At 44.4% G+C, this 17,208-nt stretch overlaps 1 protein-coding gene across 12 annotated transcripts in view; it reads right to left on the bottom strand.

Annotated features, from left to right (window-relative positions):
- The window catches only part of NCAM1 (neural cell adhesion molecule 1), a 297,758-nt gene that overhangs the window by 41,372 nt on the left and 239,178 nt on the right, over positions 1-17,208 (bottom strand). For 6 of the 12 annotated variants that reach the window (XM_076002515.1, XM_012761119.2, XM_012761124.2 and 3 more), the window contains exons 8-13: positions 13,190-13,332; positions 7,066-7,095; positions 2,561-2,711; positions 1,989-2,173; positions 1,494-1,590; positions 1,034-1,204 (exon numbers count right to left, since the gene is read on the bottom strand). In XM_076002515.1, the coding sequence (XP_075858630.1) occupies positions 1,034-1,204; positions 1,494-1,590; positions 1,989-2,173; positions 2,561-2,711; positions 7,066-7,095; positions 13,190-13,332 (777 nt within the window). The remainder of the gene's footprint in view (positions 1-1,033; positions 1,205-1,493; positions 1,591-1,988; positions 2,174-2,560; positions 2,712-7,065; positions 7,096-13,189; positions 13,333-17,208) is intronic. The other 6 variants (XM_076002514.1, XM_076002518.1, XM_076002516.1 and 3 more) reach the window with 1 other exon arrangement.

The raw sequence follows: 17,208 nt of genomic DNA, 5'->3' as shown, positions 1-17,208 counted from the left end.
TGTTATGTGTAGCTTAAAAATTTACTAGAACTGACCTTAAAAAAAAAAAAAAAGAAAAAAGCCTGGTGGATTGATAGTAACATGGGATCCACCTGCTGCAAAGTTGGAATGGGATTTCAGAGGGGAGTTAAAAAAGGAGAATACTTTCTTCTGACCCAGATTCTGATCACACAGCAATTTCTCTTGGTCCCCCGGACCCCCTAGAAACTGAGGGAGTGATGGATGCTTTCTGGCAGAACTAAGTTTCAGTAAAACTGGGTTGGACCGTGCCTTGGAATGGCCGAGATACCAATATTGCAGCTCACTCCCAACTCCACCCTAGTTACCACATACCAGACCAGGATTAAAAATTTCTACAGCAACCAAATACACTTTGCTGAGTGTTTCCAGTTAAACCCAGAAGGGGGAGTCAGACATAAATAGACTCCATCCTTAGATGGTCTGGGCTCAGAATCTTAAAACTGCAGTAATCCAAGGGTTGGGTCATATTTTAAAATCTTCAGCCTGGAAAGATATCATAGGACTGATTTAAGAGCAGACACTCCTTACTGGTTCTGCTCACTTGGTTACTATCATAATTACATGACAGTCCCTGAGTATAGTCACCCAAGTGGGACTGGCTGGGTGTGGGTAGGAGACTGCAGCTTGAGTCACTCGAATATGCAGAGGATGGGTGGACAGGACTCATCTGGTTGTGCTCAGCACCTTTGTGGGGCTGCTGCCTGGAACATGGTGGGGATGGCCTCACCTGTCCTGGCATGGTCATGAAAACCAGGCTCTGAGGCGCCAGGGGGCAGGGGCAGAGGGACCAACAACTCTACAAGCGGATGTGACCACAACCTAATTCTGGAAGGATGGTTCCTAATGCCACAAGAACATGACATCTGGCATACTCCAGTAGGTGAGAGTGGTGTGCCACTCTTCCCTAGTGGGCAGCCAGGATCTGGTGGGTGCTGGGTGTGAATGTGCACCCCAACACTGAGTGCCGAGACACTCATGAGCCCAAAGGAAATGCCAACTCTTCCCGACTCACCTTCTTTGGCATCATACCACTTGGAATGCCACGCTTCTTCACCCATTGCTTTCCACTCGGCCTTGTACTTGAGGATGGGCACCCCACCTGTGGCTTCTGGCTCGTCAAACTGCACCTGTGCTGTGCTGGAGTACGGCTCCACCCGGTCGATGGATGGTGAAGAGGGGGTGTCTGTGGGGAGGACACATACCAGGTGAGCCTGGTTTGGCCTGGGACCGTAACTCCCAATCACAAGGCGTGTCTCTCTCATTTCTGCTCACTCTTGGGAATCTTGTCGCCTGTACCCCGTCCTCCTGGCCCACCCCACCAGGTGACTCTCCCCGACATGACCCATGCTCAGATCTTCCAACGGCTCTCTGCTTCCTGGCCCCCTGGCCCTGCTGACCCTGGTACCAACGAAGTACACAAAATGGGCTGGCAGAGTACGGGTGGTGTGGAAGCCACCGAAAGGGACACTCACCTGCTTGGACAAGGATGAATTCCAAGGACTCCTGTCCAATGCGGTTCACTGCAGTACAGTTGTAGTTTCCGAAGTCATTTTCAGAGTCTGGGGTCACCTTTAGAAGGAAGGAGCTCTTGGGTTACAAATGTCCTGTGGGATGGCCACAGACTAAGATCCTTATTTACTGGATTAAGTTGAGAAAGAATAGAACTAGTAAAACATGAATCTTTAGCTCCAGCCCGGCCTTAAATAAGAGAGAATGACAAAAGGGCTCACAGGAGAGGCACGTTCCTTCTCTTAGTCCCTGCTCTAGCTGCAGGGAGAGGATCAGTGTGGTAGGGGACAGGGAACCTGGGATGAGACTCAATTTCTTCCCCAGCCAATGCCTTCCCTGCTCAGTATATACCAGAGAAGGAAGACAGAGAGGATGTGAGCTGCATGCAGGAGCCTACCCACCATTCACCTGTGCCTTCTCCACTGGGGCACCTGGCCCCTGCCCCCAGGCCGACTCACCTCCAGATAGCTGGCGGAGGGGGTGTTGTAGATCTTGATGTTGCTGTAGTTGGAGCTTGGCAGCAGCTGGCCATCCCGGAACCATGAGATTGTGGCACTGGGGTAGGCAAACACCTCGCAGGTGATGTTCACCTGGTTCCCCTCCCAAGTGTACACAGCCACGGGGCCCTGTAGCTTGGGGGCATCTGCAATGAATGATGACGACAATCAGGATGACTGGCACTCTCATGGAGCCCCCCACATCCTGCCTCCTGGCACTGGGAAGGCGGGTGTGCTCTGAAGCAGAGGTGGTGCCTGGTGGAGTGGAAGTCAGGGCCGTTTCAGAATTCCTGTGCACACGCATGGCGTGGGGAGGCTCCAGGGGCTTGGCAGGCTTATAAGAAGCCTGGGGACGGTGTGTGTGTGCGGTGGCTCGGGGACATAGCTCTGAAGTGGCCTGGCCTAGGGCCAACTGCTAGAGGGGACATCAGCAGAGCACCCAGGCTAGGACACAGGTCCTTGCTGCTGTTTTCTCCCCATCTGGATCCTGCACCGTCCCTCCCTCCCCCGAGTCTTCCCCAGCCGGTCCTCACATTGCACTTCCAGGAACATGGACTGGGAGTCCTGGCCGATGGTGTTGCTGGCGGTGCAGATGTACTCGCCCGCGTCCGTGTACTGGATGCTCTTCAGGGTCAGCGCCGACACGCGGGCGTGGCTGCGCACCACCATGTGCCCGTCCAGGGTCTGCCGGGAGGGAGGGGGCGTGTCAGAGCCTGAGACCCGGCGCAGGCAGCAGTGCTACGGCAGGGCTGGCGGGGAGACTAGGCCACCGCTCGTCTGTGACCATTCTCACCCCCTCTCCTCTCTGCGACAATGGCTGAGTCTTACTTTTGGTGCCACCTAGTAGGGGAGGCTGTGGGAAACACTGTGGGAACTTGGGTGGATCCAAAGCAGAAGGTGGGACTCGGCTACGGCAGGTGGCCTTAACTAAGTGCCAAGACTGGTTTGGGGCTAGGTCCCCAAGACGACTTTGCTTGGGATGTCTACGATGGAACCGAAAGCCCTGGCCAGCAGATGCTCCTGCAGCGGCAGCCTTGCCTCATGAGATTCTGGGAGCCTGCCTTCCCATCCCTTCCTTCCATTCTGCCCATCTGCCAGTTCCATGCCACATGTGCATGGGACTGAAAATTTGAATGTGCTCAACTTAAGAAATTATGCAAGAAACCTATATTTCTGCAGAAGCCTCTCTTTCTTGGATGAAATAATTCCATTTAAAAACAAGTCAAATAACTCAAAGCTCAGGAGTTGAGCTGTTGACAAGCTGGAAGTGAGGGTAACTGGGTTCTCTCTCCATGGACAGAGGTATAGAGAGTCCCAGGCAGGTCTGGGATCCTTGAGACCACGGTCATCACCATTTCATAGGCCTTGATATTGCAATTGGCTTCTGGGTCTCCAGAATTACAATGACTGGCCTAAGAGAGAATAAGCATAAAGTCCTTAGGCAATGAGTACCGGAATATCTCCAAAGGTTTTTTTCCCCCTTGACAATCTAAGTAAAGTGGCTGCTGGCTCAGATGGAGTCTAGGCATGTGGCCCAGGTTCAGATCCTCAAGAAAGCTGGTAATCTGAAGAAGGGGTCCCCTGTTCCTTGTGGGCTGGGCCACCCTCTTATCTCGAGCATATGATGTTCTGCAGAGATAGAGAGGAGGGTGTGCTGCATCTGGCATCTGCCATCCCCTCGGCTGGGTCTTTAAAAAATGAAAGTGCACTTGGCTTCAGGTTCTATTGATATGCTGGGTTGGAAGCTTGAAGCCCGGAGATGCAATGTCATACGGCAGCCAGTCTAGGAAGCTCAAAAGCAAGGAGCACTGGCCTTGTGCAGCAGCCTCAGACCTACCACAAGAAGTCCCTCTGCCATCACTAACAGATCTAGTCCAGTCCAGTTATTTAAGCTCCTGTCACATTTCAGGTCTGGAAGCTGGAAAGCAACTTCTAGCAAGAAGACAGCAGCGCCAAGCAAAGTCATCATTGCCCATGGCTGTGACTGCCACTCCTCCCTGAGCTGAGCGTTGCAGTGCTGCCATTAGACCTATAAATCTGGGAGCCTGGTTGGTTGAGAAGCTGCATCCCACGCTACTGAGAGATGACGACAACACACAGGTGTGCAGCACGTCACTAAAAAGCCTCGAGACACCCAGTTTGTTGCGTGGATCATAGGACCCCCTTTCTCGTGGGCTAACTGTGTTTTGCTGATACATCTCAGTGGCTCCTTTCATACACCACAGAAAAATCCTTAGCTGTCAGTCTACACTAGTGGCATGGACAGCATGAAGCCATCCTTGCATTTATCTCTACAGGGCTGGCCTGACCTGCTTGTCACTCCTGTTTTCCAAAATCACAGCAAGGCTGAAGGCAGAGGGAACTCGAGGTCCACCCCTGGCCTTTCTAGTTACCTCTGTGATGCCAACCAGAGACTGAACTATATGACTCTTTGTGACACAGACAGGACTGGTGCTGGGGCTGCCACCACAGCCCTGGCTGGAAATCTGACCTTAATCTTCAGGAAGTCAAGAGAATATTTCCATAAGGAAGAGACAAAGAAAGCAATGAAAGAGGCAAAGAAAATCATGAGGTAAAAATGGGATTTTAACAACAGGGAGGAGCAGTCTCTACTTGGAATAATCTAGAAAACGGTTGAAGAGAAGCTCAGAAAATGGCAGCATGGATAGCCATATATATATATATATATATATATATATATATATATAATTTTTTTCCGTATCTGGTTTCTTTTCTGAACTTTCTCTATGTGGAAATTTCTCTCCTTTAATGATGTTAACAGACCAGTAGGTCTGTGGCTCACTACAGATCTGATGATGGAATTATTTGTCAGATACCCGGTTTTCCCTTTGAGGATACACAAGTAGACCCTGTGTAATTAGACTGCCACCCCCTGACATGTTTTACTCTGGCCCCAGGACAAAGTCCGAGAGTGCCACCTACAAAGCCATCTGGACCAAAAGTCATGCTGGCACCCAGGATGTGGCGGCAGGGGGAGTAGATGAGCTCTGGGCAAGCGTGCAAAGATCATGGTGGCAAGAAGACCTTTTTTTTTTTCCCCAAAAAGTATGGACTGCAATTATAATTCTTCTTCTCATCAAAATATTTTCGTCTCCCATCTAAACATGCTAAGACTTTTTAGAACTTACAAAATGAAACTGGCCCTAACCGGAGCCTTCTCTGGCACTCATCTGGACTTAGGGCCTTCATCTCTGAATGAGACAAATAGGAGAGAAAAGAACTCCCGAGCCCCAGGGGCAGCCTTCACTTGAAAGTCAATTATGACCAAAGTGAGACCCTCAAGATAAGGACACTTCTAGGAAATGGAGTGAAATCAATCTGCTTTTCCTGGGAAGTAAACCTATTACTTCCACTTATAATAATAATTCTCTTAACATGGCCTTAATGCTCTCTGATAAATCTCAGCTCCTCCTCTCAATCACAACGACAGAGGAAAGATGTCCAAGGCCAACCAGAATGAGATCTGTAGCTGTTTAAGAGTGGCTGATAATTAAACCTCTTCTCTCCCTTCCCCAATCCCTATGGGGTCCATGATTTTTGGGGCAATTAAAACACCCAAGCTATGACAGCTCTAGGCGATTCTTGTGCCACAGGAGGGAAGCGTTTCACTGAGGGTGCGCACTTAACTGCAGATCCTATGAGATGGAGGGAGGCGTGGTACAAAGGCGGCTTATAATGAACTAGATTTGACAATGGCAGTGTGTTCATGTGCGGAAACGTGTATCAGTGCCTGGGGACAGGCAGGCAACTTTCAAATATTAAACAGCATGAAATATGCATAGCCATGACCTGAACACATGAATTATATGTTCTGAATAATATCATTCCTGAAAGTCTGAGGGGATAGTCTTTAAAATTAAAATACAGAGTCTATAGGATCACCATACTCCGCATTTGTTATTAGAGTACCAAAAGCCCACTGAAGAGGAGACAAAAGCTATTTTTAAAAAAAGTATGTATGGATTAGATCAGGGGTCCTCAAACTTTTTAAACAGGGGGCCAGTTCACTGTCCCTCAGACTGTTGGAGGACCGGACTCTAGTTTAAAAAAAACTATGAACAAATTCCTATGCACCCTGCACATATCTTATTTCGAAGTAAAAAAAACAAACGGGCAAAAACACCCGCATGTGACCCGTGGGCTGTAGTTTGAGGATACCTGGATTAGATCCTTGAATCTCATCTAAAGTATACTAGTTTTTATTTCATAATATGTCACTTAATCGACAAATCAGGTAAAAAAAATGATAGCCATGATCATAAGTATGGTCTTGGGATGTAGCGATTAAGATCTAAAGATTAATATTTAGCTTCAGTTTTCAAACTAAGTCCCACATGACCCAAACTGAAGCAAGTAGTCAGAGAAATTTTAAAGGCTAAATGCCACTGACTTTAAAAATCATAAAACCACTTGTACCAAATCATTCTAATCTAGTAAATTTAATGCTCTATAAAAGTAACATAGATATGTTTAGCAATTTGGGAAAACCAACAAGAGATGTCATTTGCATTGCTTTTAAGATGAAATGCGACGTGAAAATCTTCCAAGACCAATCATTATTAAAATAAGTGAGCAACAAGATGAGTTGAGCTGGAAAGGAAAGGGATGAGTGGGTGTTTAGATCACTAACTCGGTGACTTTATGGTCCAAAGCCACATGAACCACTCTGAGTTCAAAAACATTCCATCATTTCAAAACTCCTGGCCTGGGAATTGGGGCAATTTATTTCTATCAGTATAATTACCTGGATGCGATTTTTACCAGCACCAGCAAGAGAATAAGATCCAGTTTTAGGAAATAATAAGGATTTGTTCATCCACTCCCAACACAGCTTGCTTGCTCATCCTAAAAGGACACTATTGCTAAATAACGTCTACCGCTATCGACTATCGACCTATTCTTTAAATCTAACTAAATTACTAATTAGCGTAGCATGTCTGGTTATTAAACTGCAACGGTGAGTTAAACTGTAATGCTTTCAAAACTAAAGACTGGCTAGTGGTCAGGTAAGCTATACCTCTTGCTTCTCTGGTCGAGTCCACGAAGCCTGGAGAGAACAAGATATAAAACACAACAAGAAAGCAGTAAAATTTTACAACATGTTGCTTTAGAGAACTGATGTATCACACTGCATTCCGTGCACATGCAGCTTCTTTTAAATTCAGAACTTTTTCCAAGGCCCACTTTCAATGGTGTGTTTATTACCCAATTTAATTTTAAGATTTAGCTTATGTTCATCCTTTTTTTCCCCCTTATGCACATTAAAATATATAATTCAAAAGGTAAAGGCTTTCCTAATCTTTGGAGACATATCAGACTACTCCTATTCCAAGACACTTTAAATATTCCTTGTAGTATTTGGTGACACTCGTAGTTCTAACCACATAATCTAGAGATACTTAGAGAGTAGGTTTCCTCCTTTGGGTTTTATTAGAGAGCTTATCACAGATATACTAATGCCATTTTATGCTCATGCATTTTATAACTTTTTGCATGCATTCTATCAAAAATCAGGAACAGAGCAAGGAGCAGAGAGGTACACTAGGAATGAGAAGTATGCAGTCCTTAAGACTACGGGTCTGGAAGCTTTGAGGATACCAGATGCAAGTGGTTGTGGTAGAGCTCCAGTCCTTAGAGGCAGAGAACGCCCCGATGGCATGCGTGTTCCAGCACGTACCATCTTCATCAAACATAGCATTCATAAGGGAGTGTGCCAACTCAGGGACATAGAGGTCTGGGGAATTTTCCACCCATGTAGATTTTATTTCTCTGGCACTTGGAAATCTACTCTGCTTACAGTTTTTCATACCAGGAGTCAAAGACATTGTAGCTGCATTGTTCTTTTTATTAGGTGGCATGACTGCCTAATTGTCCCTGATGTTCAGATGGAATAAAGATAGACAAGATGCTAGAAACACAGCAATGCAATCCAGGGAATGCAAATGAGGTAGCAAACATTTAGTACAAGTTCACTAAATGCAATGAGCTTTTGTGAGACATGAGGATGGAAATATTGGGTTATGTCACATGATGTCAGAATGAAGAAGAAAGTGAGAACAGAGGAACATGCATAGATCAAAGTAACAGTGGGCCAGCATGTCAAATGTGGTTGCCAATTCCACATCACTGAGAAGCTTGTCTGTCACATGCCAGGGCTATATGAATTAAGATATTTCTTTTTTTAGGAGCCATATCATATATAGTTGTTTGCTTTTCAAATCTGATACTTCTTGTGTCTCTTCCAAATCATTACAGTTCTGTGACTTTAAGAATAAGTAGTTGATAGTAACACATGCTTCTAGTAGCCTGACTTCCTGCCTGTAGTATGCCTGCCGGAATGATAGGAAATACCCTGGCCCTACTAATTTGGAGAAGCTGTGGCCCACTTAAAGACAAACTGATGTGCAAATATACATACTTATGAAATACATTAGGGTATGATTAGTAATGCTCCCAAAATTGTTAGTTCTAGGTTGTTTTAACATTCGCATGTTTTATCTTACATACAAGTCTGCAGGAATATGTATATCAACTAAAGTGAAACACCTCTACAATTATCCTAAGTAGTCCCTGTTTTACACGTGTCCACACAGTGGATTAACTTGACTCTGCTCAATGCAGTGACCTTTTCCAGCGTTTAAAAGTGGGCACTGGGTTTATATTGAATGAGCAATTTTTTTAGGGGAAAAGAAAGCACCTTCCAAAGAATCCAGAATTTCAAAAGGTCTCGCTTATTTGTAGGCTATTCTGTCAGCCCTAGATTCCAGGTTCACAAGGTGCTTTTCATTTTTTTTTCTCTCTCTCTCTCTTCTGATCTCAACTCTACTGTGCTTTTCCTTAATCATTAAGGCTTCACAGATCTTTTTTTGCCAGTTATTTCAAAGGCACGGAGATGTTCAAATAAGCACATGATGGACTTTTTCTGCCAGGGATAGAGTATGCAAATCATCATCCCTGGGCGTCAGTATGTAAATAGTGCCTGGAATTTAGCGTCCACCCCTCCTCCTAAACACCTGGCAATACTGAACAGGAATCTGGGCAGGATGAGTAATGAAAGAAATGTGGATGCACAAACTCTCCAAAGGATCACAATGACCTTCATACACGTGACTGAACTGACTTATTACGGTGGCCAAATATATTTTATTTTTTGGTCAACATAAGAGCGACCACTACTAAGAAATGATTCAGCTTTTTGACAACTTACCTACCTTAATGATCTGAATGACCCAAACAATTAGACTTAGCCTAACTATTAATATTATCAGTTGTTGAGCTAAACCACCTCTACTAGCTGAAGCCTAACAGACTGACAAGGATCATTCTCAAACAAGTGATTAGACACAAACCAGAGAGGATGGGACGTTCATGCTCATTGTATTGGTTTTTGCTTTATCTGCTCCCTTCTTTTTTTTAATGAACAAGAACATTGGAATTCCATTAGAAAGTCACTCATCCTGTATCTTGGTTGAAAGCCTTTTTCCCCCTCTTCCCTTAAGAAGGGTAGTACTAAACTCAGCAGTGAGGCAAAAGGCAAAAGCTGCTTTAATCAGCTTATATTGTAACTAACTTTATTAAAGGAATCCTTGAACCTTCCTCAAAAGCCATAAAAGTCATGAGAGAGCACCATGGCACTGTGGTAGTCTAAGGGGTCTATACCTGACCTTGTCCCATTCAACATTTTTACCAGTGACTTGGGCAAAGTTATTTCAGTTAAGTGTTCATACAAGGTTGGAACTAATACAAACTAATACAAATGTTAGATGCCAACTGCACTGAGAAAGGCTACTCAATTGCCTACCCCTGGGCTCTATGCCTAGAGCTGGGATCCCCAATGACTGCTTCTATCTCATTACTTTTAATACGCGTATATAAAATAGGGGCCCCATGTGGCTTTAAATGCCCTGAACCCACAGTCTTCTAAGGAGAATTCTGATGAAAAGCAGTCCTGACCATTTGGAAAGATAGGCTCAAATAGTCACTCTCAAGCCAGGGGGGTGTTTGTACATGTGGCTTTTTCAGTAATGATTAGAGGCGGCTACAGCATTTAAGGGGAAGGGGACCAGCAAGAGATGCTAAGCATCTTGCAATGCATAGGACAGTCCTAGGAAAGGAAGATTCTTCCCAAATTGCCACAGTGACTCTGTTGAGAAACCCTGGGCTGCAACAAGCAAAATATAATTTCTTAACAGAAATAAATATAAAATTCTGCATTATTGGTTAAGCAATCAATTGCGTAAGAACAGGAGAGGAGATGTGTGGTTTCAATGCAGTTCACGTACAAAAAGACCTGAGCATTTAGCTGACCACAAACTCAATAGGAGGCAAGAGAATAAGGAAACTGCTCAAGAGCTAATGCACCTTTAACTGCATGGCGGTGTCCAGATCAAGGAGGCAAGAACCCTGCTGGAGTCTGCATCAGTTACACTGCACATGTCAGAATTTTAGAAGAGCACGAGTGAACTGAAGCTGTCTAGGATAGGACAACCGGAGGGGTAAAAGACGTGGAAACCATGACATGCGAGAAACAGTGAAAATAACTGCTGTGTTAAAGGAAAGATGAGCAGATTGATTGAAGGAAAATTAAAGAGCACTTTGATGGCTCTCGTCCAAAAGACTGAGTGGCAGAGGTGGGGAGGACTGAGTGACAGGGGGTACTACAGCAGTCCTTGCTGCCCATCAGTGTTGGCCAACTGCCCTGCAGACGACTGATGCCATCACCCTTCACACAGGGGCTGAGTGATCTCCTGGCGGAGATGCTAAAAGAGGGTACCAGGTGAGACTGGATGACCTCAAAAGGTGCCTTCCAATCTCCTATGATTCTGGAATTTTACGTGTCTCACTCTCAGGAGGCTTCTTTACCTAGTCTATTGTCACCTGCTCAGCCTATGACACTGATCTTAAAAAGAAAATTGTTTTCTTCTGCTCCTACAATTCAGGGATGCTAGTAATACTGGTACCTAGTTACATGTAATGTAACTTTGGATGGAGGAGAGCATGGGGAGAGGCTGCCAAAGTAAAAGAAAAATTTATTATCTGGACTCCAACCTGCTCACGAATACCCCATTATTTGTTTTCTTAATTATTAGCCATCCACAGTATGAGATGGACATCATGCCTCTTCATGTCAATATATAATTAACAGACTAATGGGAAATTTTCTTATGCAGCTTCATTTTGGCGAATCCATTAATCTGTTGTTACATCACTGGCTGATTTGGAGGACTCGTCCTAACATTGATTCACTCATGTCCCAATCATGTCACTTCAAGTAGACTTGAAGGCAGTCCAGAGTAAAAAGGACCACAGTATTCAATACAACCCATGTGGCTGGGCTTAAATAATCATCAAAGACTGATGATCTATACTGATAACTGCATTATATTAAAAGTAGTTCCTTCTAGGCTTGAGATAGTCTCTGCTGGATACCTTCTGTCTCAAAATTGCGTAGGTGTGTGTATTAGTTCCTGGCTATTTATTCTCATTCCATAAAAATGAAATCACAGATACAAGCCAGAAGTGCCAGCCTATTAAAGAACCTTGGTAGGCACAAATCTTAATAACTCTTCTGGTCTAGCTTGGCTGTTGAGCTATTCCTAGAAAAGATACAGAATTTAAAAGCATCATTCATCTAAGACAGATATTATTTCTGTCCTTCGCTGTAGGTCAAAGATATATACTAGGTCGCTCTGGACAAATCTACTTTTTAGCTGATGCAGAAAGATCTGCCAGGCAGTGGCCCTGTGGTATAAGCCCTGAAATGTACATTTAATCCACAGAACACACATGATGGGAGCTGAAATCTTAGCTGAGGGTTTAATTCCAATGTTGATAAAGAATGTATCCAAGTAAACACCACATTTCTTAATCTAGTTGGTTTTCACAGTATCAAACAGCATATGTGAGTTTCAAAAATACTTAGCAGTTCCTCAGTTGAGATTTTGTTAAGTTGAATTCAACTCTAGAGGTAAAACTTGCAAAAAAAAATAATAATGGGTTATTTGAAATCGCAATTTCTGTTCCTTTTGATTTAGTTTTATTTTCTATTAGTTGGTCAGAAATAAGTTCCTCAAATGCAAACCCCAAATTTAGCTCTAGTATTTCATACTATCCTTTTTTTGGCTTTATTGGAGTTTATCTCTCTAGGGATTTCCTATGGGCAGGCAGAAGAGTGACGATCTATCATTTCTGACATTCTGGTCAATAAGCAATCCATTATAAATGTTCTTTAAGACTAAGGCCATTACTCCTGAATAGGTGACAAAACTTTGGCCAACTGAAATGAAGCCCATTACGATAGGATATGTGAAATGAGATTGGAGAAGAGCCATAAGAGGGTTTAAGTTGCCTTAAACCCAAGCTTTTTCCTCTTGCCTTTGACCTACTCAATAGTCAAGGGTTGCATGACATGTGGTCACTTCAAGTTTTATATATTGTCAATAATAAAGATAGCTTTCCGGTGGCCTATAAATCCATGTGCTTTAAAGCTAAATCTCTCCAGTTATTTTAATTTGCCAGGAAGGTTGGTACAATGTTCTTAAACCTTCAGTGAATATACCGTATAACTGGTATAATCATCATTTAGAAACTGCTAATTATTTTTGCCTTTAGAACAAAATGATATCCAAATGTGACCAAGAATACAGGCAGACACAAAGGCAACCAAGCTTTTGTGCATAAGTGCATATATAGCATGAGTATACAAAACGCAAGGAAAAGAATTAATAGGCTCATTTTGATCCCGATTATTTGTGGAAGACATTTGCTTTCCTTAGGTGCTTCTGAGATGATGATAATGTCATCTGGTGCACCAGGACCTTGGCTTGTCCTTGTTCCTCACAGCTCCATAACCCTGGGTTTGAAAATCACTATTGCCTCCTTCCCAGAACATCCAACGAGCATGCCCGCTAACATCACACCCCTGCTGCCCATCTATACCAAGAATCATGCCTATTGCACTGCAAGGAGATGCTGAGCAGGCCATGTCCTGCAGGCTGGGGGAGGAAGGCTGCAGGCCCTGGGTATGGCCTCTGCTGACCACATCCCAGCTTCTAGCTCACCGAGGAGAACTGGGCACAGGCAGACTCAATCTGCTTCAAGTCTATGTTCCATGGCCCTGAAACTATTGGGCAGCATTATACCTTTTCTTCACTGCTGATGTTCCGGGTGGAAGTTCTCCAGGTGATGGAGGGAATGGGGTCCCCAGAAGCTTCACAGGTGAGAGTAACCTGCTCCTCCAACTCCATGGCAGTCTGGTTCTCTACATAAGTGATTTTGGGTTTTGCTGAAAAGACAAAACATTTCTGTTGAGTTTACCCAATTACTTAGCTTTCTTGGGTTTAATAACCCTTTGCACTCGCTTGCTTTTTTTCTCATCATCCATTCGACATTATCCACACTCAACATCCCAGTGCAAAGGGTTAAATGATGACATGCACCCATTCAACTAAGGTTATCTGTTTACTAAATACAAGGGCCTGCTCTAGATGATTTAGGAGATCCAGAGCTGAACCTCCAAGGAGCCTACAATGAGGTAGGCATGGGAAAGCTCAGAAACCACAAGAATAATTAAAGCAAACATCTCCTGTAGGGTTCAAGTGCTAAGAGCAATGGATGTGGGGAAAAGATGTGGAGGAAGAACACTCCCCTGGCTGGAGCCTTTAAGAGGAGACAGCTTTGAGTCTGGGCCAAGAGATTTTTCAGCCAGTAGAACTTCGGGGTAGGACAGGGTCTTTCCAAGTGCAGAAAACTGATTGAATAAAAGCAAAGAAGCAAGAACATGTGTAGAGAGGGCTGGGAAGAGAGCAGCGTAGCGGGAGGCAGGCTGGGTTGCTAGAATTTTACCCACTGGCTGGTGGGGCCCAGACTACAGGCAGAGTTTGATCAGGAGAATGGGGTCATTTGTATTTCAAGGAGGTTAATCTAGGAAAATTTTAAGATGGTTTAGTATGGTGAAAATCTCAAGGCGGGAAAACCAATTTGGAAGCCCCGGCAATGACCCGGATGTGAAGTTACATTGAGTCCTGAAAGAGGCCATTTCGGGCGAACAGAAAGTCAGGAAAACTTTAAGAGAGACTGAGGGGGGTTTGGGGGACAGAGCACATGGACAGACGGCACGTTGGGATGGAGAGAGTCAAAAGGAAGAGGAAGAAGGAGTCCAGATGATTGCAACACTTAATGACTAGAAGACGGTGTTAGCAGGCAAGAGACTGGGTGGAGGCTGGGGACGGGGTTGAGGAGGGGAAGGAGATGAGTTGAGATGAGTTCATTTTCCAAATGTTTTGGGTAATGCAAGAAAACACAAGCTTTCCAAAGCTGAGTGAAACGTTAAAACATTAGAGAAAATTGAATTTTCCCAATTTAAAACAATTATACTCCGAAATTGCTGAACTTTCCATAGAAGAGAAAAAGATAACACTGCACAAATGTAACTTATTTCACTAATAGACAAAAAGGCCAGGGTAGATAAACAAGCAAACAAAGACATCAGAATTAGAAGCTGGTTTTTTAAATAACTACGTTGGCTTTATATTCAAACTCATACAGGAACGCCAAGGAGGCTAATAAAGTACTGCCTGGGTACAGCCTCCAAGTTGAGGTCTTTGCTGCTGCTTTAAGATGCATAATGAGCGAGATGTGCACCGTTTGGGGGATGGTCACACTTGAAGCTCTGACTCGAGGGGGTAGGGGCCACATGGGCAATATACATAACCTTAACATTTGTACCCTCATAATATGTTGAAATAAAAAAAAATTAAATCTAAAAATAAATTTAAAAAATGGAAAACAGTGATAGAGCTATACATCTTTTTTTTTTGTAGCAAATGCCTGCTTCTATATAAAAACACTTACCTAGTTCAAATATTCTCATACAGTTAATCTGTACTAACAGCCTGCTAGCACATCCTTTTCTAATGGATAGTACATAGGCACATCCCAACCCAATGTGGCCAAATGGTCACAAATGTGAGTTGATTAAGTCCACATGAATGAGGTTTTCCTAGAGGAAGGCTTTGAGTCTAGCTTGATAAATATGATTTTCAAGGAGGTTATAACTTGTATTGAAAGGAATTAAGTTCTAAGTGCCATTGAATAGGATTGTTTTAAGAGGGTAAAATAATGTAAATAAAGGTAAAATACAATAAACAGAAAACAGAAAAAAGTAAGTAGAATAGAAGTAAAATAAAGGTAAAGTAAAAGTCAAATTTCTATACTGTCAAAATCATAGAATGAAAAAAGTAAAACAAACAAAAAAATAATTCAGCCAAACAACTGAATTTACTAAACTGAGCAGTTGTTTTGGGGGCTGGAGACAGTCCTAGGGAGGCAGAATTTCTGGCCTCTTGGGACCTGGACAGACTCTGAGATCTAGACAGTGTTTTGCTGACGTTCTCCTGACCTACAGCACTTTGTCCTGGCAGCCAAAGGTTCGCAGAAGACAGACAAGGGTCAGTTAACATCTATTAATATTTGGTCTTGGTGGCTCCATTTCCCAGATGGTTACAAAGGGTGCATTGTATAAGTCCTTAGAAAAAAGCAAACTATATTCTTTTTTAAAAACACTGCTAACAATGGCTAATCCTTACAGTCTACAGAGGGCTGTTGGAAGGAGGGAGCTTCTCACTGATGACTTCATCCCCTCTGACTCCAGAGGCAGTGCCATTGTCAGAACTAACTTTGAAGGTTTGGATACTGCCTTAGCAAAAGCGATGTATGTAATTTTTTTTATCTACACTGGGACACTCTTGAGAATGAAGAGGGGTGATCTAAATAATTACATCAGGACAAGGGGCATTATTGGGCAAACAGGGACAGATGTTGGGTCACCCTACTTCAAAAAGATTCCCTCTTTTTGCATTCTAGCTCCCAGAGGAATCTCTCCAGATCATTCCCTCTGACAGTCCTTGCTGCATCTTAATTATGCTCTGCTGTGGGCCCTTGGCTTTGGGATCCCTATTCTAGTCTCCTGTCTCCATGGCACTTAGTGCCTCGGACTGTTCCACTGCACCTTGTCAAGCGTTTCAGGCAGGCCTGCCACTGAGAGCCGGCCTTGTCTACTCCTACTCCTCCAGTCCAGGCTCCTGCAACCCTAGCCCAGGGAGCGCCCTGAAGCCCCTGCTTTGCTGAACAAAGGACAGCATACCTGGGCATGCCCAGGTGCACCTTCCTTCAGGCTCCTGCTTGTTCTCTGCTGTAACCCTCAAGGATTGCTTTAGTCACAAGGTGTCAGCTAAGCAAGGCAGCAGGAGACCTCAAGAGCTTTAACACGAGATAACAGGCATCTGGGGAGACAAAACTTCTTTAGAAGGGCCCATGGGGGAAAGAGCGATGGAAATTCACTGCCAAATTTAAAGAAAGGCAGGATGCAACTGCTTAGTAAAAAGAGCACCTCGCTAATAACTAGGGCAATGCATGCTGGAATGTATCCTTCTCTTAGGAAAAAATGATGTCACTTAGGTACAACTGTGACAGTCCCTAATTTGGATATGTCCCTTACCTACTGACTGCTGTCCCTTCTTGAAGCTACCAGAGTTCTGAGCGCTTTCTTACTATCTAAGCTACAGGATTCTATCCTCTTCTACCTCTTGCTGTAGATTCTGCTACTGCTGGGGAACCCGCCCCAGTGTTGCAGGAGGGTGTTCATGGGTCCGAGGTGGAGGATGGGAAGACGAATCCTGTGTTGCCAATTCCCCCATCCCACCTTCCCGGCCCCATCACCTCCTCCCCTTGACCTGGCCCACTTTCTTCATTAGCGCACGGCCCCACGTGGCCCTGCATTCACTACCCACCCACCCCTCTTTCCTGGGGCAGCATCACCACCAGAGAGGCCAGCGAGGGAAACTGAGAAGATCTGCTCTTACCCAGCCAAGTCAGAGCTGAGTGTGCTCCTACAGAGAAACGTGAGCTACGTGGTGGTAGAGGCAGCGTGTGCTAATTCTAGTATTGCTGGTCGTTCCCTATGTGATCTGGATACGGTGTATGTTCTCTTGGGTTTCATGGAGTAGCAACCACCACTGTGAGCTGAGGGAATGGAATTCGAAGCCAGATGCCTTGGTTTGAGTCCCGGTTCCTTGGGTGGAGCACCTCATCTCTCTGTGCTCAGGGTCCTGATTTGCGAAATGGGGATCATAATTAAATCTGGCTCACAGGGGTGGAATGA

This window comes from Microcebus murinus, chromosome 4 (assembly GCF_040939455.1).
Source record: "Microcebus murinus isolate Inina chromosome 4, M.murinus_Inina_mat1.0, whole genome shotgun sequence".
NCBI lineage: Eukaryota > Metazoa > Chordata > Mammalia > Primates > Cheirogaleidae > Microcebus > Microcebus murinus.
This window is presented reverse-complemented; position numbering and strand designations above follow the sequence as displayed.